The sequence below is a fragment of the Papilio polytes genome, unplaced genomic scaffold (assembly GCF_000836215.1).
Source record: "Papilio polytes unplaced genomic scaffold, Ppol_1.0 DF823691.1, whole genome shotgun sequence".
NCBI classification, from domain to species: domain Eukaryota; kingdom Metazoa; phylum Arthropoda; class Insecta; order Lepidoptera; family Papilionidae; genus Papilio; species Papilio polytes.
This window is the reverse complement of record NW_013525513.1, coordinates 1682048-1709948: the sequence shown is the minus strand read 5'-3', so window position 1 is coordinate 1709948 and position 27901 is coordinate 1682048. Positions and strand designations below refer to the sequence as shown.

Genomic DNA, 27901 nt, shown 5'->3' with positions numbered 1-27901 from the left:
TTCGGTTCGAGATGGAATATAGATTTGGACTGTAAATCCGAATGTATACTTTGGAGTCGGTATATAATTAGGCTCTGACCGAATGGTCGGTGACCACACGACCCTGCGAACGAAATGACAAGGTTGCTTTGCTTCACGGTTTAATTGATGGTCTGCGCACGCGCAGATTACAGTCCCGATTCTAACTGGCGACATATTAATGTCAGAAATTACGGTTTTATTGCGAACAAGAATGTTTTGATGTCTAAATTGAAGGCAAAAAAATATTAAATTTTGCATTAGTACCGAAGAAAAGAAATTAAAAAGACTGACCTTTTAACTGTGAGATTTAAGATAATTTTAGTATTTTCTTTAAAATCTTGTTCCCTTTGAATAAAAAATACTGTCATACTAATATTATAAATGCGAAAGTTTAGATGGATGGATGTTTCTTAGAGTTTGTAGCCTAAACGGCTGAACGGATCTTGATGAAATTTGGCATAATTGTAGATGATAGTATGGAAGAACACATAGGCTACTTTACTTTTGTTTTTTTTTTTTTATCAATTCCGCTCTCTCAATCGCGGGCAAAAGCTAGTTTGGTAATTCAAAAATGAAACATAAAAACTTCATCAATCATATCTGATGAAACATCAAATCATTTTTAATTTCACAATTATCACGTATCAACATTATGTATTAAACAAAAACAAGTCATCAGATTACGTAGTGTTCCTGTTTATATCCAGGGGCCATCTCGGTGGTGCGCGGCGTGCGCTATGCCCACGGCAAAAACCCAGCGCCGACCACGTCGCGGCATCCCACCCTAATAACTGACCATATCCGATGCGCCCGCTTTTTGCAAACAACTTTTATTTCGTACTTCGACTAAACAACCACCATCATTAACTATACAATTAAACTTTACTAGAAATCTTTTAGATAATCTTCATTGGAACGTACTCATAGGATTGTCGTTGCAACTTTGTTTGAGAAATAGTTAAGTTCTAAATTGTACGGGGGCCAAGCACGAAAATTAGATAAATGTTCTTTTTTTTATTATATATAGTGGCAAACGAGCCAGCGGTCACCTGAATCCGCCAAAATGGCGAAGCGACCGCTGCCCATAGACATCCGCAATTGCAGATGCGTTACCTACCTTTAATCGACGAAGGAGGAAACGCACATAAAGAGGATGGCATGAGGCACCTCCTCCGTCTTTTCTAATAAGAAAAAGGATGGGAAGGAAAAGGGACCAAAGTTGGGCCTCCAGCACCAAAAATATTTGCCTTCATAGTACGTAAATTCCCAGTTTAAACAATTCTTATACAAATTTTTTAATGGGATTATTATCCCTATGTCAATATTAATAAAAAAATAGTTTTATAAAGTTTTTACATAAAGAATGTATATGCCGATATAATATAGTAGTCATCCATTCGACCATAATTTAGGTGCAATCTAAGAATTATTAATTAACTAGTGCTAACTCCATGTTAACTTTAACTCTGTTAAATTTTACGTGAATCTCTTGAGGTAATTAACTTAAAAAGGGGTGCAGTTTACTTATTTTTAAATACTATAAAAACAGACATAAACATTCCTTTTTATTGTACTAAACTTTAAATTTCATAGCCAATATCACACGTGTTAATGATATATTTTATTATTTCTCAGATATGTAGATTTCCACGACATTTCCGATAATTTACTTCATCGTAAAACGGGTGCTAATTTACTTTATTGAATTGCAAATATGAAAATTTATTCCATCATTCGGCACCTACATTAAAAACATACTAATTTTTTTACGCGAAAGTTTAAATGGATGGATGTTTGTTAGAGTTTGTAGCCTAAACTGCTGAACGGATCTGGATGAAATTTGGCACAGATGAACAGCATAGTCCGGAAGAATATGTAGGCTACTTTCCAAGTTTATTTCTTCATTCTGCGCGGACTCTGTCACGAGCAAAAGCTAGTTTAATCATAAACAGGAAATATTTATAATATAGGATGATTTTAACAAATAAACTCATCAATTACAAGTGGTATTGGTTAAAGAGAATAAAATAAAAAGACCATTGAAATACTAAAATTATCCCTGGACAAATTTAATCCTTAAATGTATGAGATGCATTTATACATCAGTCTTTTCTTCTTTACCCAATAGGTTGTTTTGAAAAAACAGTTATTTTTCTTTTTTTTTTTCTCCTTATTCTATGTTCTATTTACTACCCGTTTCAATTTATGGTATTTAAAAAGAAAAATTCGTGCATTTAAGGGTTAATTGTACTGTACTGTACTAACTATATTATCCCAAAAATGTTATAGTTAGACACTGTTTAGTTATACGCGTGTTTTGAGTCTTTGATCTCCGCTGATTTTTATTATGGACTCAAAAGTTATATGTTGCAGCATAAATATGTATCACCATAATACACTGCTTTCTTACGCATTTCGAAAGCCTATGCTGAATAATAGTTCAATAACCATGATTTGTCAAAAATCCGCGACGGGCGCTACAGTCGCGGTATAAAAGTGTTGACGTAAATTCAAGCTAAAAGGTATTTGAAACAATTTCTATTTTTTTATGGTTCAACCTTACAAATGTAATCAAAAAAGGTCTTTGGTATCGACTTAACTGTAAACAAGTCTCTTAATTTTATATTATAATGATACAGATTGCTTGAAATGCCTAGGAATTAAATAATCATTACCTGAAAAGTCCTACCTTGGGAAAGAATTTTTGGTGATATTGCTGGTCAGTTTATAGTGCTTTTATGCTACAATAAAATTATTCAAATACTGAGTTATGTTATCACAACAACTAACAACGTTAAATACAAAATACAAACGGCAACCGTAACTATTGCCTATTAAAATAAAAATTTACACAAAAAACGCTGTCATTTTAAAAGCGACGAATACTAATTTCAATTTTTAAATTACAAAGGAAAATAACGTTAATAACATAAAAATCACATTAAACATACAAAACTTTGCTAAAGTAAACCGCAACATAACATACAAGTTAAAACATACTTACCGATAATAAGGAAAAGCTTGAGGCACATGGAGGTCCATTGGCATGGAGGCATGCGCATGTGCATGCGTGTAGTCATGCTGCATCATGCCATGCATGCCATGACCCAGCATGGCCGCCCAGGGCGAGGCCGCAAAACCGCCCGGGTGCTCCATCCTAACCACACTTATTGTTCCATTTTCTAACACTATTTGTCACTTATGTTTTTTTATGTTTCAATCTTTTCATTTTCAATTGTTTTTTATGAGTTTCACGTCATTTATTTTTGAATTTGATTGTCATTTCTTTTGTTTCAATCGTTTTGTTTGAACACTAAAGGTAATTTCTTATCCTAGAGAAAAATTGTAAACGACAATGCACTATAGTAGTGAAAAATTAGCTCTACTTGCTCGAAGTAGTCGAAATACACTAGGTACAGTACAAACGTTAGATGTGGGTGTTTATGAACCATAAAAACGACAAACAATTATGAAGATAATTCAGCAACTTTATATATTTGCGGTGGTAAAAGCCACTATAAGGGATTTGTCGAGTCATTAATTTGGAGTTAAGTGTACACTCAAGCACCAATATAACCGTACGCGTTTTAATTTGTTTACACTCATGAAGGTTCGAACATTTGATATGTTGACACAGTACGTCGCAAAGACGATTGTTTTCGTGGCTGTACCTTCTATTAGTTAAGACGATGTTTGCTCGAAGCTAAAATATTTATTGAGATGGTGTTTTGTTAACCTCAAGGGATTACGGGTTTTTATTGTTTGTTGAGAAATAACACCTGTTAGGGAGATGCGGTAAAGGTTCCGGTGTCAATAACAAGGAATTTATTTTATTTTATTACTACTTTTACAAATGCAAGCAAACGTTTGCTCGTAACATCCGCATTATTAAACTTTTCATTTTTTTTACATTTACAAGGATATATAAAATTCTCTCCATTATCTCTTATAAAAGAAAATTACGTCTAGTAGCTGCATACTAATAAAAGTAAAAATTTTCCACAGTCGCAACGACTTTTCTAATTAACACCATACCCTAAATTAGATTTATTTATTAAAATTTTCTAACTTAGAATTTTTTAGAATCACGATACACACAAACACACATTTATCACATAAAAAAATCACATTTCAGTGTCATCACAACCGGGCGAACCTGCTGTCACTGCTTTAAAAAAATAAACGTCAACTGTCAAAGTTTTCCCGCGCCCGCGCGCCGCCGCGTTCTGAAACGCGCGTGTTGTGTATTTACATGCATTTTGGTTAGACGCGCGACGGTGGGAACACGTGTGCCCGGTCTGTCGGTCCAGCGGTCATTGAGGATCTGCTATCAAAACTATACGGCGTGCTTGGATGTGTGCGCCGAACCGGCCGGGGCGTACGCCGGGCATACAAAACAAGCTTCGAACTATACGCTCCGACTTGCCTGCTAGGGTGACCATGTGCTAGGAACAATTCCCTTGTATCGTATTACACGAGTTTTTTAGCGCATTTACTTGAAACATGTAGCCATGCTAGTAAACTAAATAACAACTTGTGATGACCGAGAAATAAGAAAGAAATCTCATTCCATTAGTTTTTAAATAGGCGAAAAAACTACTTTAGTTTTATAACTTGAAATTTAATTTAGCTTGCAATTAGTCCATAACCTTTGAGTTCCACCTTTTCTTTTGGGACATTAAATAAAATGGACATCTTATGTAAACTGTTATAACCTTATTTAAGAAAATTCTAATACGGTTTTGACACTATTTTTTAGCAAAATTCTGTACATATTTGCAAAAGTGGAATGGTAGTCCTATGCGGGACGTGCTGTCGAATTTCCGAGCGTCACGTCGTCTGTAATTGGGTTACCTTTACGTGACGTTGGCTTACGTCACGTCGTACAAACACGCTCTCGGAGGCGCCCTAATTATAACTTTCGCTAAAATCTTTTTTGAGGTTATAAAAATTGTAACAATTATGTTACAGTGTGTAAAAAGTGTGGGACAATTAATTCTCTTTTTATAATCATAGGAATTATTAAAAAAAAAAAGATAACTATAAATAGATAAGATTATTCCGCTATACAAAAAGTGTCCGTTTCACACATTACTAAAATAACATAGCTAATAAAAATGTCTACGAATCAGATCATAACTTTTTCCCACGTCTTAAACCTTTTGACCTTGAATATTTCGTGTGTCACTGGCATAATTGTCGTGCAATTTAGCATGCGTTCAGTATAATTTGAGCTCTAACGTTTCTCTAGCTCCATAACACATACACGTATTTTAACAGTTTCTTAGCATCTACTTAAACTGGTTACATGAGTAATAATTGCGTGGAACAAAGCTGCGACTAAACATAACGGTAATAAGAAATGTTAAAGTTGACCAAAGCGAGAGAAACCGTTTTACGAAATTACCGCATTAAAGAAAAATGTTTTGCGGCGAGCTTACGTCAGTTTTTTTTCTATGCATAGCTAAGTAATACTGTCTAAGTCAATAAGAACATAGTTACATTAAGTATAGCTTTTTCTATGAGAAAATATAAAACTTCTAACGCAGATTTAAAGCCATTGTTTTTTCCATATTTAAAAACTTTATTAACTGCTTTAAATGATGCATAAAAATGTATTAGAAAATATCTTTCTTTTTTAAAAATATCGCGTAATTTATCTCAAATATTTTTAAAATTCGTATACTAAAATTAAATTGTATAATCCTAACGCTCTTCAAAGATATAAATCTAACTTCCTTATAATAAATAGTACTTAACGCATCAGCATATGCACTCGTGCAATAAAAGGGGTGGCGACTGACTTAATAAAAATGTCTCGGAAAATCAAAACTATAAATCAACTTAGCACCCTTTCGTCCGCTTGCCCGCATACATTTTACCACTTAAGTTATTTAGCATAATACTTAGTTTCTACATATCAAACTTGAATATATTCTGTACTCAGAAGCAATTTATTTAATAAATGCCTTTTATGAAGTACTAGTTGTTACCCACGAATTCTTTGGCGTGAAATTGAAATATTAAAAAAATATACCCATGTTACTCACTAATTACGTAGCCCTTTTTATGGTGAACAACTTTTTCGGGAACAAAATGGGCTCAATAGTTTTTAAGTTATTTTTGCTCTTTATAATATTAGTATAGATTGAAATAATCTAAGTTGTAATTTATAACTTCAAAACTACTCATGGATATAAAATTTAAGAAAATATAACAAAAACATTATTTGTCAGAATCAATAAATATTTCAATACACTTAAAACACTAACATTTAACTACAAATAGTTACTATCAATAAAAAGAGTTTTATGTAACTATAAAATAAATACTTAACGATCTACATTAGTTACTCTGCACACTTTTTCTTGCCTAATCGTACTTAAGTTAATTGCTAAGACAATTTAAAATATAAATTACCAGTCATAAATATCCATACATTAATGTAACGATACTAGTTATGGGTAGGACTGAAACAACTGTATACGAACGGCTTCGATTCAAATTTCGAACGCGGGTTGTGATTGGCCGGCGGACGCGGACGAGGCGTTGGGCGACTGCCCACGCGTATGGGCGTGGACAAAGTGTGAATTCTGCTCCAGTGATTGTAATAAATTAGCTTAAAAGTTACAGAACAACGTAGCTGTGCTACGCCGTAGCGATATGTTGTCTATAACACAAAAGTTCAACGCGTCCAGTCATTCCATCGAAGTAAATATTAAATTAAATTATTTAATATAAACTGATATCTTTGAATTCGTATTAAATTCTAAAAGCAATTTAATATGAATGAAAATTACAATGAAGAACAGATTAAATTATAAATGTGTTTAAGTTTCATTATAAAAAAAAAACATAAATAGAAATAAAAAAAAACTAAAACCACTTCATCGATACGTGAAGAACTTTTAAGAACAAACCTAAAACCAGCATTTGATCGACATCTTAATATTTCAGACTGGCTGACGTTGACCTTCTATACACTAACTAACTTATCTTTATTCGTCTTTATGCAAAATTCACCCTTAACGTTATAACTGTAAGGTACTTCACAATTGCACCCTTAAGTTGGTATAATCTCACATTAGGTATTCGAGAGGCGTACGCGGCGATCGATAAAGCCTGCCTTTGAGATGAGATCGGTCTGAACTGATGGAACAGTACTCTCATACTTTACAACTGTCTTCATCTAATACAACAAAACAACATTATCATGTAACAGATATTACACACTAGCTGTTGCATGCGACTTCGGCCATGTGAAATTAAAATATAACCTATGTTACTCAGTGATAACGAAGCTTTTTGAAGGTGAAAGAATATTTGAAATCGGCCCAGTAGTTTTTGAGTTATTTCAATACATACTAAAATCTAAAAAATACTAATCATTCCGCTTTATAATATTAGTACAGATATAGGTTAATACATAGTATATGCGACTAGCTGTCGTCCGCGACTCCTACCACGTGAAATTAATAAAAAAGAAGTAAGTAGCCTATGTGTTCTTCCAAACTATCCCCTACATCTATGTCAAATTTCACCAAGATCCGTTTAGCAGTTTAGGTTATAAACTCTAAAAACCATCCAACTAAACTTTCGCATTTATAATATTAACTACTTATACCTAAAATATATCCCATTTATTTTAGTAACTGTAGGGTTTGATTTGAAAAGTCCTTTGATCGAAAAAGGTCAAGGTTACAAGGACAGGGACCTGCTAAAACGTGGATTCTCTAAAAACTTTTTGAAGACGCTTTACCCTTATGCTTAACACTTAATTGAAATGTGAGTTAATTATTAAAACAGGCGTTTAACATCTAATAATATAGAAAACTCGCTAACTTTGTATATATTAAAAATTATTTTATTGAACTAATAAATTTTCTCATAAGTAAGTCTGTTTAAAGTCATTTACAGGCGATCCGTCCCAACTTTGCCTGGATTGCAAAGAATATAGGTCTCTTATCTTTTCTGTCATATCCATACCCTTCCCGATAATGTAAAATGTACCTTATGGTACTCAATATAGCTTTCTAATGACGGAAGAATTTTTGAAATCGGTTTGGTAACTTCGGAGGCGACTCTAAGCAAATAAACAAATAATCATATCTTTCCTGTTCATAACGTTAGCACAGATAATCAAGAACCCTATGAAAAATAAGAAGATATCCTTAGTGGTCTTAGTGATTCCAGATAGTAATCTATATCTCTTTGTCAAATTTCATTCAGATTCGTTAAGTACTAAACACTTTAGCATTTAGTAATTCCTCTTTTATAATTACAGTATTAGAGCAGAATGTTATGTTTCGCGATTGTCTACGGCCCGAAGGTTTCGCGGGTGCTCGGAGGCGTCTGCGTGGATCGATAGTGGGACGTGAGGCGGGTACCAACGCCCGCTTCACGCCAACACTTAAGTCCACGCTTTGAGTTAGTTTCACACGAAGGTAGTACAGTAACGAACGGTATAACAGAACAGTGTTTGACCTCATAACGCTTATGTGCAATAGTACAATGTTAGTAATGCATACAAGTGCAGAGAGATAGTACAGTGTAGTACTGCTATTGTATGAAACAATATTGTTTTTACTGTAAGTGCGCGTAACAATAGCAGTATTGCAATGTCGGCTACTCTGTGACACTGTGCTGTCCTCGTGAAAAAGGAGTGCTGAAAAAATTACTTGAATACTTCAACGCTACCCTCAACTACGCGACTTAAATCATTTATAATGTACTTAGCTATTGAACTTGGCAATTGATCGTAATTATGTTGTTAAACAACTATTGCGTATTCTTATTAATACGACCAGATAAAACTTGCTTTTCTTTTTAAAATCATTGAGCATTGAAGTAAACTTTTAATTTATGTTTTTTAGGATGTACGAGTATATGTCCTTTTTTACGTTGTAATAACCTTTTTAAGCAAACAGTAGCATTGGATTGGATGGATAACATTGCATTGGATATAGTTGACATTGACAAATCCCTAAAAACTAGTGGAATTTTTAAAATTCTTATTCAAGATTTCTTATAAGAATCGCTAGGTCACCGACCTTAGAGCGGCCATCTTGTGTACTAACCTACATCGTGACTTTGTAAAGCTAAATTAACTTGCAATAATTTCTTCTGCAGTTTACATTATTAATCTTGCTACCACTCGACTTTGCAATAAGGCTCCACGCGGCTAACGGATCGATAATCTTAAAAACATAGCTCTCCTTTTACAATACGCATTTACTTAAATAATCCATAAATCTCGCACTCTCCGGCCGTAATAACAGAATTCACAAATTCAATCAAAAAAGACCCCTGAATATATGAAGCGATGCAAGGAACGGACGTACGGACAGACACAAGAAATCATTATTGCGGCGGAATCCATACAAATAATTGGCCCGTAAACATGTCAGAGCGGCGTCTCTACCATGTATATTTCAGTAGGGTTGGCACTTACCAGTTATTTATATTGTAACATTTTGTGACATAGAAAACTCGACCCTGATAAAATATTAAATCTAAAACCTAGATCTGACTATTTTATGAAAACTTCATATCTTACTTTTGTTTTTTTCGTATGTGACAAGATCATATAATAAATGTGGTTATATCATAAATACATATATAATAATAAATTACTTAAAGAAATCTATAACCACGTTGAAATCATTTTCATAGTTACGTACTAAGGTAGGTAATAAATTAATTATGAAAGAAAAATATACTAGTCACATATATCTACTTATTGTGGCAGCCCTGCGGCAAGCCGAATCCGTCAATGTCGTATCAATAGAGCGGGCGACGCAGTTTTTTCGTCGCGCGCTGGTGACAGACGCGCGCCGTAAGATGGCGCTGGCATTGTACGGCGCGCGCGCTATCCCACCAGACCGTACTAAATAAAACCACGATTATACCAAAGTACATTTAAGTAAGCTAAATACTAAATATGTTTTTTTAGACCATTATATAATTTAGTTAACACAAAGTAAACATTTTACAATTCTTTATTATTATTAGGACCCGTGTAAAAAAATAACTTTTCAAAGAAAAATTAATTGTCGTCTGATCGACATAGAGGGCAGCACTTTGATTCAGTCAAAAGGAATTAAATTACCTTTAGTAACTAGCTGGCTTGTACCTTTATCGGCATTAAGTTAAAGAAAAACTAAGTCACTTATGCATGCATTCCAGGTGGTAATCTTTGTTTCAAATCTTATTCGGATCTAATAAAACAATCTGATGTTACGCGGTGGCACATCCATTCCTCCAAACTTTCCTATTTATTAGTGAGATATTTTTAATCGAGATTATTTCTTTGTAGTCGCACCCTTACGTTTATCTCGATATAAATAGCTATCAGGAGATATCAGAGTTTATCTGCTATCGCCGCCGTCGGTCCCGGTCTCTCATAGAATTGATTTTGATCGACAACTCGTCTCATTTTCATTCTCCCCAGTACTAAATGTCCACGTTTTATCGAACGCTATTATTATGTATGTATTTGAAGCAACTTGTCAATCAAACGATTTTATATTTATTGCTAAAGGTTTTTTAATCAATAAATGCTTGAACAACCTGATATTAAGGCGGAAATACACATGCCAGTAAAACTGGTGCCAATCAGTTATAGTAAGACATCTACTGGCACAATGCGTTCACACCTGTCAGAAAAATGTCAATGAGGCGTGTCAAGATCAGGTCAGAATGTGCCCGTTGCATAATTAGACGTAAACATATACAGTCGGCTTTTTAATTTATTTATCCACTAGCTGTTGCTCGCGACTTTGTTCGCGTGAAATTAAAAAATAATAAAGTAACATTTTAACGGTGAACGAATTTTTGTAATCGGTTAAGTAGTTTTTGAGCTATTTCAATACATACAAAAATAGAAATCTTTCCTCTTTATAAGATTATAATAATAATAATAATAATAATAATAATATAGATTAAAATAACTTAAATCAAACGTTTCAACACTTGTATATATTTGTGTGTAAATTTTATTGAGAAATTTCAAAAATTAGTTACTAATATCAGTTATTTGAGAATCGAATTGTTCACTAATCGTTTAGTGTAGCTATTAGTGAGTAATCTACGCAATGGGAAGCCCTTCGTCATTACTAAACGTCTCTGGGTGTGGCAATTATATTACGAATACGATTGTCAACTGAGACACAAACTGGTATAATTTATTTTTTATTTTGGACAACACATTTATTTTCGAGTCATTAAAAAGCCGGCTGTGTCTGTATGTTATAATCACCGTGTCATCGGACGGTAAAGGAAAGTTTTTTTTATTCGATTTTTTTGTTCCAGATATAGCCGGATGTTGAGTATCTCGGCAAATTCACTTCGATCACCGATCGATTCGTTCAATCGATAGTTAGTTCGGCATGTCGAAGACAGGTGGCGTCATTGTCCGAACGTAATTATAATGTAATTAATGTGGGGGGTTTAATTAGACATCGGATAATGCCGTGTCCGCTTATGATGCTCCAATTAGTGCAATTAAATGGCTCTGTCCGATGTCCTGAAGATGTTTAGGAGTTATAATGACGTATTGGACTCCTTAATGTGTATTGAATGTGGCGCCAAACAGCGTCTTCATGGACGATGATTACTATAAACATTAACATTACACACTGTAGGGAAATACAAGAATTGCATGGACACTTATTACTTTAGTTAACGCTTAATAACTATTTTCTTAATTTTATAACAAAAATCGAATTTATAAATGATGAGTACTATAATGATGAGTATGGTCTTTAAAATCTATAAAATTAAGCAGCCCTGGATTACAAATCAGATCGCTTCTGTGAGCTGTTGAATCCAGGCATGGGCATTTTATTCCCGCATCGAGATAAGGGGTGTATTAAATCAAAGGACGCCGCTTTTTCAAACTCTATTCTTATTCATTAATACTTTAAATAAATTGGAAAAAGCGCTTGCAAGTGGGGGTCTGACATAAACCGTTCGACGACAAAAAGTTGAATTCCTCGCTTTAGCATAAGCGAGTAAAAACGGAATTGCCTCGAGATTTTCAGTGCGATATAAACTTACAGCGTAGCGCTTTAAGCTCGATCGTAAAGCGACATTGTTTTGGAAACGGCAACTTAAAATATTCAGACTTTATACGATACAAATTTTTGTAAAGCTTAAACATTTACGAATTACAAAGAATGTTGTATTTCAAAAAGAGATATTGTGTTTGTTATTAGGTCTTTTTTAATAATTGTCACTGCACTTAGAAACCTCAAATGGTTGCTAAGTGATCCTCTTAATGTCTGAGTTGGTGTTTTATTATAATATAAAGAATGTTTACAAATTTTAACGGTTATTACATATTACAAAAATATCTTGTTCATCATAATTTATTTCAATTAAAATAAAACGAAAACACCTTTCGTATTTTATTCCGTTTGTATTTTTTAAACTAAAATCTATAAGACTGTAAAATTTGGCGTCGCACTTCTACAAATCGATAAGACTCGATGAAATACAATCGACAATAAAATCGACTCGACGACGTACGGCTTTTGTCAAAGCGAAATGATTCGAGTGCAAAAAAGTATCGTAATTATTGCACCGGGAGGGTAATTTCGAGTCATTGTTCTCGAGAAATGGCAATTATATACAATTACTTGTATATGACATTGTGTCGTTTCATTCTTGTGTATCGATAGTGAACCGCTGTTGCATCGCTCGCATGCCCCGCGACCTGCGTGCCGACTGCTTCGCTCCACACTGCACCTTATAATATTAAAAATAAATAATGCTGTTAGTAAAATAAAAAAAGTATCTAACTGTGTTTCAGGATAAGAATACTATTCGATACTCACTTGTTTATTCCAGTTCAATCGTTTTCATCATAATATATCGATAATCATAAATCATATATTCATACAAACTTACCATATTTAAAAAAAAATATACGTGCATAAAACATAAGAGCGTGGAGCTTCGATGTTTTAATCTATACTTATGTCATAAAGAGGAAATGTTTGTATTTTTGTATGTAACTATTGAAATAAATCCAAAACTACTGGGCCTATTTCAAAAATTGTTTCACCATTGAAAAGCTACGTTATCAATGAGTACCATAAGCTACTTGGCGAAGTCGCGAGCAACAGCTAGTTCTTCATATAACTAAATTAAATTACAAATATAAAGTAATTACTTGGTAATTATAAATATTAAATTGACATTTAGAAAAGTTTATGGTTAAATGTGGAACAAACCATCGAGACGCGGCCATCAGTGCCTTTGTCCGTGTAAAAAGTAGAACAATGAAGTGAAAATGTTAACGAAATATTATCTAACAATGGCGGGCCATTATGACGGATAGGTGTGAAGAATGCGACGGAATCTGTAAACAGGCGCGGCTTTAGAATTTACTAGCGGACGGGCAACTATGGCGCGGGGCTTATCTGAAGAAAAAAACAAAACATATTCGTTTTACTATGTTTATATTGATAACATAATATAGTAGCTTAAAAGTGTTAGTCGTTGGGGGTTCAATAGTTTGTCGTTGTATTTTTTTCCTATCAAATACCGTGAAATATTTAGCTACTTTCTATGGATTGTTTTGTTAATTTTAATTCTTAGAAGCTTTATTTTAAAACCTCTTCATAAAAGCGGAATATTCGAACAACCGTGCAGAATCACATTAAAATTAAATTGAAATTTCATCACTTTAAAATAAATTGGAATGAAATTAGAATACTGAGACCGAATACATCACTATTTAATAAATAGGCCACACACAGCCTACAAGAATAGTTTATAGTAATGAAATCAAGAATAGGGTTGGCGAACAAAGATTATGTTGTAACATTTTCAGAAATTAAAACATAAAAACGTTTTGTAGTTTGGCATTTTTTTGCGATAATTCGATATTAGAATTTCACAAACCAGTCAGCTTTCTATTCTATCTTTTCAAATTTAACAATGAGGGAAGAAAAATCATGTCCATTTAATTTATTTCAATACATTAAATTTCTTGATTTGATTTAACGTTTTTTATCATTGTTTTTGATAATCTTCAAAGATTTGAAAACCTCTTGAATTCGAGATTTATTTTTGTTTTATAAAGTCAAACTTCCATAAAACGTTTCAATGTTTTTCTTTAATTTTTCAATTTACACTTTCAATATAAAATTTAAATATGAGACAGCCCTATACGGGCAGGACGTAGATCGTTTTTTTTAATTCGAGTCGTGAATTCGTCGCATACATTGTCTAAGTTTGGACAAAATAAGTGAGTAGGAAATACAGGTAAGAAGTAGTCCCTTTCCACTTGTCCTTTAGGCTTTAAAAATGCACTTTGAGCGCGACAAAATTGAACCTTGAACCTCGATTATAAAGGTCTTAATTCCGTAAATCTTTGGACTGTAATAATAAACACACAGTTGCATAATTTTCAACGTTATTGTCAGTGTCTAAGGTATCTTTTGGAATGGAGAAATAAAGCAATAAAGTATAAATGAAAGTCCGCGTAAAAAGGGAGTGATGATGGAAAAATGAGCAGAAAGTTATTAAGGCTCTTTGACGAAGATGCCAATTCGATAGTTTTCTTGTGGCTCACGTCGTTTCGCTTCGACATTTTTGTCCGGATTTTGGATTTGAAGCGTTTGTGGAATTCAATCCAGTTTAGAATTTCACCGTGTTTAAAACCACATTGTGGACTAAAAATTATTCAGAAAAATACTTATAACAATGGTTAAAAACGTATTAATCTTTTATGGATCTTATTTTAAAGTAAATATTTTGTTATGCAAACACAATTATTATATAAATTTACTATGAAAAAAGCGTATTATAACGGCTACTTATTACGCGTACGTTTGCTGATAATAATAAAATAATTATGTCTAGAAAATAAATAGACATTCTTATTAATATATTCCTTTTTTTCACGAAAACACAAACAATATAAATGATTTATTATAAGCTAGTCGTTTGGCGAGATACGCGATACAAGCGTCGATATCCGTCAGTCAGCCCCAGCGGCCCGGCCACCGGATTAGTTATGATTTACGACGCGGATTGCCGAGGTAAGAACACTCAAAGTCGGCAAATGTCCTTATACCATTACATCCCCACGCTCTAGCTGGCCATTAGTGTGGGCCATAAAAATAGATAAATGTAAATATTATAAATGCGAAAGTGTAGATGAATGAATGGATGTTTGTTAGAGTTACTAGTTTAAACGGATCTCAACGAAATTTGGCAGACGTAGAGGATAGTCTGGAAGAACACATTAGCTACTCACTTTTTTTTTAATTCCGTGCTGTCGGTGTCACGGTCAAAAGCTAGTAACTTCTTCTTGCCAGTACCTTGAAGTTCTTTCTTCATTTCTTTTGAGATTACATAGAATGATTGGAATTCATTCTCAATGAAGTCATTCTTAATTATGTTTTATCGGATTATTACAAATGAATTTTAATTAAACTATTATCATGCTTGCTAGTTCATAGCTAGTTGTGTTAGTAAAAAGTAAAATTTGGATGCCATGTTAAAAATAACCAAAAACAACCACAGTAATATTAAAATTTGATTATATCACAACCACTACAAAACTGGTTTCGAATGGTTATAAAAAGTTTCCATTATTAAACTAAAATCGAGTGCTAAGCTAGTGCACAAAATTGTCCCAGATTCCTTTTATTTTTAATACTTGCACGCTATAAGCCTATAAATTCACGCTAGTTTCGTGGCCCATACACGTGTCCATACAGATGTCACTTCTTCGCAATCGTATCGCACTTATATCTCGCCTTTTTTAATAAATCCACACAAAAACCTCCCCCGCGTGGTCACAAACAATTTGTATGAATCAATTACAACGAAGGGACAGTGTTTTTTATTAATAGTTTTTGTTTGGAGATCTTTAATAAGAGACAAATGTACCAGTTTTTCTAGAAACATTTCCTTCAGAACAGTTTTGATATTACTAAGTACTTAGCTTTGTATTACCAAATTGTATTCCTCTCGGTAAAATAAAAGTAGTAGAACTTCGACATTTTTCACTCATATGACATGATATCGTTTAACTTTAGTTTGCGTTTTAAAAATGGTTAGTATATATATTTAAAAAAAAAAGAAGGTGGCATTTCGAGCAAACACCAAAGTGATCATCGTCGCCCATCATTCTCAATACTAGAGAAACTGCAAATACGTTGCCTTTGAGGTATACTTCTTGTATAGCTTCTCGTATTAAAAAATTTACCATAGTAATTTTTGTTTTAAATGTATATGTTACGGGTTCGATTATCCTACTACCCGCTTTAAAGTGGCAAGGGTGGCGGATGATGTAAAAAGTAAGCCAACCCCTCCCGCCCCCCACCCTCCACCCCGACTCACCTGTACGCAGGTCGCATACTAACGCCGATCTCAGGAAGCTTTTAACCCGACTCGTTTGAACCTTGATTATAAACGTAATTACACTTCAACTACGCTTACAAGAAAAACTTAAAGCTGTTATAAAACTTTCCTTTAGCGACGAATTTAAGTTAACCGATTATTACATATAGCTGTTGCACGCGACTTCGTCCGCATGAAATTAGGATGTAATAAAAAATATAGCCTGTGTTATGCTGGGGTTCTTCGGAGAGCTGGGTTAGCTGGAGTAAAATAATGGAGTTAAGGAAACCGTAACCGCATCTACTACTACCACTACTAGCCTGTGTTACTCACAGACAAAAATTCCTTTCCAACGGTGAAAGAATTTTTAAAATCGGCCCAGTAGTTTTTAAGTCATTACAATGCATACAAAAATACAAATCTATCCTCATTATAATATAAGGATAGATAAATCAAGATTATCAATATAATATCGTTACTAAATCTAATGAAAAGATGAGGGTAAAATTATTTAAATAACATGAACATACGCTATTAAAACTTAACTTTACTAAAGTTAATCATATACAAATTCATAATTTAAAAAAAATGTATTAAGATTCTGTAACACTCAATTCTTTGTATAAACTGATATATCACAAATGTTTGGTGTCGAGTCTGGTTGGTGTATTTGGACAACGCAACTGTTTTCAACAAACTACTTGACGATTAAAAAATGCAAATCTTGATTAGGAGTATTATCTATTTTATAGCTTCACGCTAGAGTTTTGGTAGTTTTAGGTGAGTACGTCAGGTCGCAGAGACTTCGTTACGTCGCCGGATCGATGACGGCACGTGATGTTCTTTAGGGCTGTCAACTTTAGTTTTTAGTAACTTATATAAGCTATTATCAGATTTTTGATAAAAACCATAAAGCGTTGTGTGGTTTTAAAACACTTAAAGATGGAATACTTTAAAATGTTCTGATTTAAAAAAAAAACTATGAAAAAGGTGATGGAAGAATAAAAAAAAATAACACTGAATATAGCCTAATTTTAACCATTTTGAGCACAAGTATTATCTTTTTTTATTTTACTTTTGTGACAGCCCTACTGTGTCCAGCACGTACGTTTTACGACCGCCTAAATATCGCATCAGGTCCATAAACTTGAGACACGGCAAGAAGCCGCCCGCGATGCTTTATGGGTAAACTTTATAATTCTCAAAAGTAATAGTTCGCTTCGGCAACATTTGCAGCTAAATTTTATAACCTTAATTATCTTACTTAGCTCAGACTTTATACTTGTTTCTTTCCTATTTTAATTGTTAAAATTATCATATGAACTCTAACAGATACTTTTTTGTTAAACATTTCGCTTATCAAGAACCTCATCCAGGTTTAAGTAGTACAATTAATTTTTGTACTTGTTTTAGACTTGAATTTATTTGATTACTTAGTAACGAATGTTTCTATGTTTTATCTAACTCCTACTTTACTAAATAGCAAAATTGTAACAACACTACTATGTTAAAACATAGAAATTGTTTTACAATAACAATAACAAAACATTCAGCATTGAAGCTTTTTAAAGACTAATCACCCTGTTTCCGGCAGTGCGTCGTAATAGAGGTTCGGGTTGGGGCGAGATCTTATTCCCGTCACGTAGTCGGTACGTGGCCACCCCGAGAATTACTACCGCGCTATACGTAGCTAACTTCAGATAACTACGAGAAAGTGTAAACCTTTTTCAGGAAGTTATACAAATTTTCTTAGCTTTTTTAATGTATTACAAGTGAAAAGTAGATTAAATTAGAATCTACGGACACAAAAATTCACAGAGACACGTCTGAATATGTAAAACGAATAGCTTTTTGTCACAAGACATCAATAACTATGTCAGTCAAGATGAATTTATAACTTATCGTATAACTACAAAACCATTTAATCTTAACCTAGAACTATCTAGTTTTAGACAATATACTCGTAATCGTGACAACGTAATTTTATTTCGATACTCAGACTACCGATTACCGCCAGAATGGCACGATTATTTTATTTCTGATTGACATTGACAGATGTCATAGGGACGGGACGTGTATGCCAATAATTTAGTGTTGCGCCGCTACTCCGGCACAGTACCGATATCTTCTTAACACGGTACATTTTTTTTATATTCAACAAGACACTACGGTTTTTCGCCGTATAAGAATCTAATTATTGTTTTACTTCAAAAACAGTTAAGGATTTTAGTTTTGCGAAATCAGATTGGTACTACGTTAACCCGAATAATATTACTCTCCTATAGTCGGGCAAAAATTAAAACATTCAACATGATAAACGAGTAATAAAACGATTTCAAATTGCACACATTTTTGCAACTTTAAATATCGTCTTTATTATCAATATGAGTCGCTTTTAGTAGCATTAACTCCCTCTCGAAGGCGTGAAAGTATTTTTATAGGTGTCCAGGAATGTCATCAGATGCGAACACAGCGCCCCCTTGACAACTTTATGATTTAATGCTTGCCTTGCCTGTAATTATGTGACGGTCTAACTACGCATTAGAATGGCAGGATCTTAGATGATTCCTTAAGTACCACCTTAAAATATAAAAAATCGAAATTTACAAATGAAACGAAAAAAATGAAAATGCTAACTGGTATCTGATAATATTAGTTATTTACTTTTAATGCTTTGTATCTTTATTCTTACTGCTGTGTTTTATTAGTAACAATACAAACCATTTCATTTCGCGAAAATTAAAAATTGTGATTTGTCAGTGTCTGTATTTTTATGAAATAAATTTAAAAAAAAATATTATAGTTACATCATATGTGGATCCTTTGTACGTGTTCGATAAAATAGGATAGTTTATATGCATACGTTGTCAGTGCCTAAGGCAAAAGTAACTGGACCAAATTGTTTTTAACTTTCACTTAGTGTGTTAAGCGACTACTAAGCTCTTAATTTAAATCCTACCGCATCGGGGATGTAGCTCAGTGGTAGAGCGTTCGCTTTGCATGTGAAAGGCCCCGGGTTCGATCCCCGGCATCTCCAGATTTTTTTTTTCATTTCCATTAAATTAAATTCCAATTCCAATTAAATATGATTTTGTACAATTTGAACATTATATAACACTGGCATGTAACAAATATATATTTTTGATTATTTTGTTCGGAATAACTTTATGATAGCACATAGTTGAAGTACACTTTTTCTTCTACAACTAACAATTGAGTTAAAGTAACTTACTTAATTTTTACATTTAAAACTTTTTAATGAACTTGCGGCAGCAAAAATACAAATCCATAAAGACAACTTGAACATCAATGAATACAATAACATCGTAATCAAAGTAACCGCGGACATAAACAGGCTGTTGTCAGTAAAACAAATGCCAAAGTTCATTTGTCGGCAGATTGAGGATGGGCTATAAACAGAGCAACTGAGGACCTAGGACCGGGAATTAGCTATAAAAACTTTTTTACAATCGACAAGCCGAGGGGACCTTAGATTATAGTGTTGTGCGCGGAGGAAACTAGAATTATATCGATATTATTAAAAAGTTATACAAGCAAGCGCTTTTTGTAAACTTTTGGTTCGTTTTCATAAATGTGTCTCTCATTGTTTTAGATTTTTTTATAAAAGCACATAATTTGATGATGTTATGTATAAAATATGTGTTAATATACTCATTTTCAACGTCACCTTTATCAGTCATCGTGATTTTTCACTAATTTGTTAAACGGGAAACCACACTTAATACATGGTGAAATTTTATTTATATTAATCTGTTATAATACTTTAAGGAAGGTTGAATGGATACTTATTAAATTAACGCGTGCCATCCGTCGTCCACATTACCACTTTACTTCAGATTGAATCGTGGTCAAGCATTGGTTTATACATCATAAAAAGAATAAATGTCAATTTTAATATAGCATTATAAAAGCTTAAAAATATCTACATCGATATCGACATCCGACACCGCCCATCCTTAATTGACACAAGCAATAATTCTTGGCCGCACCTCATTTGCATTTCTTTATTGGATCGCGGGGAAATTGAGAAAAATTCACGCTCTCTGTTTTAATTACAAGTTGTTTATTATTTGCATTACAATTAAGCACAGGATCCTGAGGAATCTTGTTTGATGCTTCAACTTAATTCGGTCTCACAAATTACATCGATATATCAAGAGGGTGTGTAGTTTCTTACAAAATTTCTTAAAAATTACATAAATTAACTGCTATTACTTAAAACCGCTAATTTAAAAAAAAGTATTAAAAAGTGAAGAATAATTTTAAATTACAAATTAAAATTTCGAACCTAGAGTAAACATACACAAAACATAATAAATTAACAAACATTGAAAAAAAAATGTTTAAAATTGATGATTTAAAGACATCGGGGATGTAGCTCAGTGGTAGAGCGTTCGCTTTGCATGTGAAAGGCCCCGGGTTCGATCCCCGGCATCTCCAGATTTTTTGCTTTAGTTTGCTATTGGACAAAATTACAAACTTCGTATCATGAAGATGTACGTTCTTTGTCGATATTTTTAATTAGGGAACAAAAATGGTACTTTTTTTCTAGGAAATCAGAATTAGTTATTTACGATTTTTTTACATTAAATTATATTGTTTCTGTATAGAAAGAAATGGATAAAAAGGCAAAAGACAAGATAAAAACAAGAAAAGTGTTTCATTTAAAGCAGGTTTTTTCACAAAAGACAACTATTCTTATTAGCCTAATCGAGTGACATCGCGAATTTCCATTTATTGCAAAAAATCTGGAGATGCCGGGGATCGAACCCGGGGCCTTTCACATGCAAAGCGAACGCTCTACCACTGAGCTACATCCCCATACAACTTCATCATAAAAGTTTAAACAATTCACAATTGTTAACGCGTCAAATGAACATATTATGGTCATGTAATTTACTATTGCTTTAGTTATTTCAATCGGGGATGTAGCTCAGTGGTAGAGCGTTCGCTTTGCATGTGAAAGGCCCCGGGTTCGATCCCCGGCATCTCCAATTTTTTTTATAGAAACGATTATTATATCTATCTAAACATTATGAACAGAAACTTAGGAGACGTCATTTTTTTTATTTTTAACCTTATACATTGAGATAAGACCCTCCAAGAATATTACAAAAATTCACTTTATTATTTTTCGATGTTTTATTTTTCAAGTGTTGATTGCAGCTGTTCAAATAACTTAACAGTTGTTTAAGTTCATTAGAAAGTATTGTTTTTTAATGAATGTCTTAATTACTATTGACTACAGGAGTAACATAAAATAAACAAAAGACATTGTAAATGTTTGTAAGAATTAAATGTACAAGAATTATTTTCACTGCTCTTTCTACAGTGTAAACCTACCATTGTCGCCACTAATATTCAATTGTATGTCGCATCATGATCATCACCAGCTCGCTATAAGTCCCCACTGGGGGACTCGGAGCCTTCCCTAAGTTAGGGGTGACTAGGCCATAGTCAACCACGCTGGCAAACATATTTTTGAATTTCTTCGGCGTTTATTGTAGGTTGCCTCACGATGTTTTATTTCACGTTGGGTAAATTATGTCCTCATACATCAATTCAAAAATTACATCGATACATGGCAGAATTCGAACCCAAGAACTGTAGATTACAAATCAACTGTTTAAACCCCTGAGCCACCGATGCCTTTGTAAATCGTATGCCATCAAAAAATAATGCATCACGTATTCTCTCACCTAGGACTACAATCACAAAAATGTTGTGTGTCAATTAAAAAGATCATACCAGACGCAACATTTAACATTAGGTTCTATCTTGATTGGACATTAAGCGTTTCCTAGGCGATGGATTCCAATGTAGCGTATCCATTAAACATTCAGTATAATGCTCACAGTCGAGGTACTGTACTATTACGGAGATGGATGGTGCGTTAGCGGTGATGTATCGGGTAATCTGGCGATTGCTCCTTTATGCGGTTCACTGTAAGTTATGTGACCGTAGAGTTATTTAAGGATCTTGTGAAGTTGTAACTTTAACATCGACGTTTTTGTCTTCAGTTTAGTCGGCGCTGGGTTTTACTTATTTTTCTGCATTTAACAACTAGCAACATTAATGGTAGTCGACCGAGATAAACTCTATCAGTAATAGTCGGAAATTTTAGACTACTTTTACAAAAAAATAAGTTTGATACCATGTCCAAAATATACAATCATAGATCATAGCCTTAGTTACTATGTTTACTAATAAAACAGGCAATAAATACAGTGTTATATAACAGTCTTTTATCTAAAGACTTATTGCTATTTCCCTCCTCTAGAAGTAGTTTTACCTTATAGGTAAAAAGATATAAACTTCAATAATAAAAAATCTGGAGATGCCGGGGATCGAACCCGGGGCCTTTCACATGCAAAGCGAACGCTCTACCACTGAGCTACATCCCCGATACATTTTACATTAGTAAAAGTAAATTATTTTACCCTAATATTAACTGCGTTCCAATCAAGCATTATCCAAACTTTGTATTAGAATTCGTACTGGGGATGTAGCTCAGTGGTAGAGCGTTCGCTTTGCATGTGAAAGGCCCCGGGTTCAATCCCCGGCATCTCCAAAGTTTTTTTGGTGTTTGTAGTTTTTGGGACAGAATAGTTACGACATGAATTTGATTACTTCTTAATTCTTTATCCAATGTACATTTTACTGGTTAATTTATCACTCCCAGAATCAATATAACAATACCTATCATTTTGATCTCAAGTTTGTCTTTAAAGTAATTATGAAAAGTATGTTTAGATTTGAAACTATCTAAAAAACAGCCTTAACAGGACATAATATTGTTTAAACTAAAACACGAAATGTATTTCTAAATAAAAAATGGCAGGAAACCGATGGAGTACATTGAGGGTTTCCACTGTCAACAGTCTTGTGTAAAAAGTAGCTACTTGCACTCAGTTAAATTCCACCGTTTTTATTTGGTATTCATAATAAAAAAAATCTGGAGATGCCGGGGATTGAACCCGGGGCCTTTCACATGCAAAGCGAACGCTCTACCACTGAGCTACATCCCCCGTTGAAGTCACATAGAATACGGACTAATATAGAAAAAATCAAAATCGTTATTTAATTAAAAACGGGTAAATTACTCTGTTTTTATTTATATCGTATGAAACATAAGAGTAAGCGATGAAAGAACTATCATTTATCCTAAAACATGTAACAGAAAAGCAATTCAGGACATTTTTCAAGGCGACAAAATTTATAGCCGCTCAATTGAATTTCACACTTGATTTGAGAGGACGCTGGAAAAATCCTTCCGGTTTTCAAATTCCGAACGCATCTGTCAAACGATAGCGGGAAAACATAGAGCGGTGTTGCCCGCTTAGGGTGAAATGTAACGGGAGAAGTTAGGAAAATTAGGCTTCGATCTTCGATTTTATTTTATTCTTTTTTAAGTATATCCAACAGTAACTAAGTAAGACATCAATAACTTACACACTATATTCACTAATTGTGTTTTAAAAAATAAAAAAAATGCAATACGTTAATTTTAAAAACCCTTTAGGCAATGGAAACCGATTTTTTATAGTATTTGGATAATCTGTGCACATTGATTACTTATGTTTTACTATTGTTTCTGAAATAGTACATCGTGGTAACTTTCAGGCTGCGCTCCTGGTGTGTCAGTACCCTTATTGAAGGGTCGCCGTGTGTCAAACGGGAAATAGTTATTTATGGGCTCCATTCACAAATTGCATTCGTGGTCGAATTGATATATTGGCATGTTTTATATGTAAATGTGGACTTAAGACGAATGTTTTGGCCCACAAATAGATATTGGATGATTTAGTTTCGATATCAACGTTTTGTATTCATTTAGAATTATTTATCGTAAATAAGGATTAATGAAACTTGCTCGCGACTTCGCCACCGTAAAATTATGAAACAATAAATATATAAATCGCTTATGTTAGTTACAGATAAGCTACTTTTCTTATGGTTCAAGAATTTTTTAAGTAGTTTTTGAATTATTCCAATACATACAAAACAAATGTTTCCACTTTATCATATACCATAATATCAGTATAGATATAGACAAATAAGGTACATGTTTTTTCCAACTAAGAAAGTTACATTATAACATTGCACTTCTACTTTTCAATGTCCCATTACCTAGTAGTTTAGTAGTCTCACATAATAGTATTATATAAACTTGGTTAAACTCTCAGAAAAATAAATAAATAGGGAAAGCTGCAACTGGGAAGCAGAGCTCAGTACATTTTTAATTTTAAACCTTCTGTGTTTATAATTATTTGATGTGAATCCTGTCAAAATCCGTTCACTACATCTTCAGTACTTCCAAATTATGGCATCAGGTTTGTTTTATAATGTATTATGAAATAGTTAGTTGTAACGTCGTGAATAACGGCGAGTCGTGTCGCGGGCCGCGAGTCGACCCCGGGACTGCTGCCGGCAAACGTCCGTGATTTACTGAGCCCATGTGATTTATAGAACAAACGTGACTGTCCAATGTATTTTATATTGTTTTATATGTCACGGGTCGATTATTATCTTCGTTGGTTTGTAATCGAACTAGTCTTAGAACTAAGCGATTTGATTTATAGAATTCAAAAAATGTCGAGGAATTTTACGACAAATTGAGAATAGGCTCTTCTACCTCCTCCGTAGTACCTGCCTACTCCGATTTTAAACTAACAAAGCTAATATAATAATGTACAAACATATAAAGTCAACAATAAAAAAAAATAATCATAAAAATCTCCATTTTGTTAAGTCACGTGCTGCAGTCACATCACAACCTTGCAGACCTAATGTTACCATATCAAAAATAACATACTTGTAACTTTATTTATTAGTGTATTAGTACTATGTTATAGCTTTAATTTTATTTTAATTATAAGTTTTGACGTTTGTTTTTATGTTGGAAAAATTCTCTGTACATGTACATTACATTTTAAGGTAAAATACTACTTTACGTAAATGGTAGAAAGCATTTTTAAGTATGGCAACAATAAGCTGCTCATGCTCAGATGTTGTTTTGATGTATCGTAATGTCAAAATTTTATTACGTCAATGTTGACTTGTATATTTGGTTGAATATTAACCTTCAATTAAGGGAGTAGTAACAAATACGTCCTCGTATTATATCAAATGGAATTTCAAGACAAAGTTGTGTTAATAACCGGCGCCAGTTCCGGCATCGGCGCTGCCACTGCTATATACTTGTCTAAGCAGTCTGCAAAACTGGCCTTGGTCGGTCGAAAAGCAAATAATTTAAAAGCAATCGGTGTGTATTGTCTAAAAGCAAAAGGTATTCTGCCGTTAACAATTACCGCAGATCTTACAGAAGATGCTGATGTTGAAAGAATCGTAAAGGAAACTATCGATCATTTTGGCAGACTTGACGTGTTGATAAACAATGCTGGCATCGTTCTTATGGGTGGATTGAAAAACTCAAATATGGAAATTTATGATAAAGTGATGTCGACAAACATGAGATCCGTTTACCATTTAACAATGGTCGCAACCCCGCACCTAATAGAAAGTAAAGGTTGTGTAGTGAACATTTCTAGCGTCTCTAGCACTATGGCAAGCGCAATGTCGACGGCCTACAATATATCCAAAGCGGCACTCGATCATTTTACGAAATGCGCGGCGTTGGAACTAGCCCCCGATGGCGTCAGAGTTAACTCCGTTAACCCAGGTTTTGTGAAGACAAATCTATACAAAAATGTAGGCCTAAGTGAGGATCAATTGAATCTAGTGGCGCAGAATATGGTGGGAAAAAATCCAATGAAGAAGGCAATCGAAGGAGAAGAGGTCGCCGTATTAATTGCATTTCTAGCCAGTGACAAAGCGAAAAGTATTACCGGATGTAACTACAATATTGATGCAGGCAGATTGTTAAATTCATAATTTATACGAAAATTAATGTTTTAAATCCATATTTATATTTATTTAGCAAAACGTTCCACTCTGGGTATTATTGAGATTACGAAATATTTAATAGTCATATATTAATGCTTTATTTACAAAACGCTTATTAGGTTAAATCAAATGTTATTTATTATTAACAAAAATATATTTAATGAACTTGAAATTGAAATTGTTTTTATTCTTCCTCTAATTAGTAGCAGTAATATAAAATGAAACAACATCGTCATAACAAGCCATATAAGTCAGGGCTAAGATCTTAAAATTCAATCTTTGATATACTCGTAGTGCGAACCAGAAAATCTGCAAAAAAAACTCGTGCGAGCCGGTCAAAGATAAGCAGAACAGATGGTATGGTTGCAGAATGTATAACTCAAGTCGTCGTAACTGGTGTTGGCATGATATAAATTAAAAATTGTAATACGAGAATAAATACAAGTACGAAAAAGTTTTTGAATTTTTAATACGAGCAACACTTAAAATGGCAATATCTTAGTTGAGGATCTCGAACGCTTTTTATAGGAAAAGCATGAAATATGCAGCAGGTCGTAGAACCAGTATGATTTTCTCGTCAATACGATCTCCAGCCGAGATTAAGTCCGTAGACTACATGGGCACGTGCTGTTTTACCTTCAAGGTAAACATCCTTAAATCTAGATGGAAGATATATGTGTAAAAAGCTTGAGTATAACTAGTTCTTTCAAAGTTACATAACGAACATATACGATGATACTAGTATTCCTTTCGGTAGGAATTATTATTACAAAATTTTATTTATTTGATATTTAAATTATATTAACCTAATAAGTAAATATCCTCGCCGCAGATTACATTAAGGTTATTTTTTTAGCCAATGATATTTGGCTCAGTTCATTTACTTCACCACTAAAATGGCACAATAACAAACATTTTCTAACTATTAAGTGATGGGGACTTTAAAATGTTTAAAATTTGGATAGCTATCATTGCTTACAAATCTCGACATGTTTAGGCACAACAATACTTTTCTACAAGCACATAATACGACTCCATTGAAACCACGAAAGTATGTACATTTTAAGACTACGTAATGTAATGTGCGAAACAACCATGAAAGTTTATACAGCGTTGAAGCCATTTACGTTTTAAAAGTAAAAAGCATGAGCCATTTGTCTCATCAAATATGGTTTATCTTCATCTCAAACTCACTGTTCAAAAGAGAACTCCGCAAAAATGTCGGCTTACTACTGTATTGCATTTATAGACCTTTTTAAGACCTGTTTTGATTGACCGAACCATTAAAATATCCGCAACAAATAAAACAAGATCTGTATGTTTTTAAAAAAAAATGCACCAAAAGTAATTAAACCTAAGAATATTAAAGTTTATTAGAATTTTATTTAAGATTAAATTTAAATACACAATTTCGCCATTTACGGACATCGGGGATGTAGCTCAGTGGTAGAGCGTTCGCTTTGCATGTGAAAGGCCCCGGGTTCGATCCCCGGCATCTCCAGATTTTTTGTTTTTTTTTTTAGAAATCCATAGAATTTCCCATCATGTTTTCTTTTATTTTTAACTACAATTCAGTATTAGCAGGAAAACAACG

The 27901-nt window shown here is 33.5% G+C and overlaps 2 protein-coding genes and 8 non-coding genes across 17 annotated transcripts in view; 6 read left to right on the top strand and 4 right to left on the bottom strand.

Moving 5' to 3' along the window:
• LOC106104251 (protein trachealess) overlaps positions 1-4341 on the bottom strand; it is a 144144-nt gene extending 139803 nt beyond the window's left edge. For 2 of the 8 annotated variants that reach the window (XM_013284235.1, XM_013284243.1), the window contains exons 1-2: positions 4091-4341; positions 3026-3353 (exon numbers count right to left, since the gene is read on the bottom strand). In XM_013284235.1, the coding sequence (XP_013139689.1) occupies positions 3026-3177 (152 nt within the window). In that variant the 5' untranslated portion in view covers positions 3178-3353; positions 4091-4341. Of the gene's footprint in view, positions 1-3025; positions 3354-3984 lie in introns of all 8 variants that reach the window. The other 6 variants (XM_013284236.1, XM_013284237.1, XM_013284238.1 and 3 more) reach the window with 6 other exon arrangements.
• Positions 4342-19345: 15004 nt separating this feature from the next.
• On the top strand, positions 19346-19417 carry Trnaa-ugc. Its single transcript has one exon. It is a non-coding gene; the product is annotated as a tRNA-Ala (tRNA).
• A 1352-nt stretch (positions 19418-20769) lies between these two features.
• Positions 20770-20841, top strand: Trnaa-ugc. Its single transcript has one exon. It is a non-coding gene; the product is annotated as a tRNA-Ala (tRNA).
• A 309-nt stretch (positions 20842-21150) lies between these two features.
• Positions 21151-21222, bottom strand: Trnaa-ugc. The gene has a single exon. It is a non-coding gene; the product is annotated as a tRNA-Ala (tRNA).
• A 101-nt stretch (positions 21223-21323) lies between these two features.
• Positions 21324-21395, top strand: Trnaa-ugc. Its single transcript has one exon. It is a non-coding gene; the product is annotated as a tRNA-Ala (tRNA).
• Positions 21396-22733: 1338 nt separating this feature from the next.
• On the bottom strand, positions 22734-22805 carry Trnaa-ugc. Its single transcript has one exon. It is a non-coding gene; the product is annotated as a tRNA-Ala (tRNA).
• A 95-nt stretch (positions 22806-22900) lies between these two features.
• Positions 22901-22972, top strand: Trnaa-ugc. Its single transcript has one exon. It is a non-coding gene; the product is annotated as a tRNA-Ala (tRNA).
• A 385-nt stretch (positions 22973-23357) lies between these two features.
• Trnaa-ugc lies at positions 23358-23429 on the bottom strand. Its single transcript has one exon. It is a non-coding gene; the product is annotated as a tRNA-Ala (tRNA).
• Positions 23430-25419: 1990 nt separating this feature from the next.
• LOC106104196 (uncharacterized oxidoreductase TM_0325-like) lies at positions 25420-26437 on the top strand. Its single transcript, XM_013284158.1, has one exon. The coding sequence runs from the start codon at positions 25531-25533 to the stop codon at positions 26293-26295; it is 765 nt and encodes a 254-aa protein (XP_013139612.1). The 5' UTR covers positions 25420-25530; the 3' UTR covers positions 26296-26437.
• A 1299-nt stretch (positions 26438-27736) lies between these two features.
• Positions 27737-27808, top strand: Trnaa-ugc. The gene has a single exon. It is a non-coding gene; the product is annotated as a tRNA-Ala (tRNA).
• The last annotated feature ends 93 nt before the right edge of the window (positions 27809-27901 follow it).

What these genes read in the sequence shown, in the direction of transcription:
- LOC106104196 (XM_013284158.1), top strand. Translation starts at nt 25,531, where the DNA reads ATGGAATTTCAAGACAAAGTTGTGTTAATAACCGGCGCCAGTTCCGGC.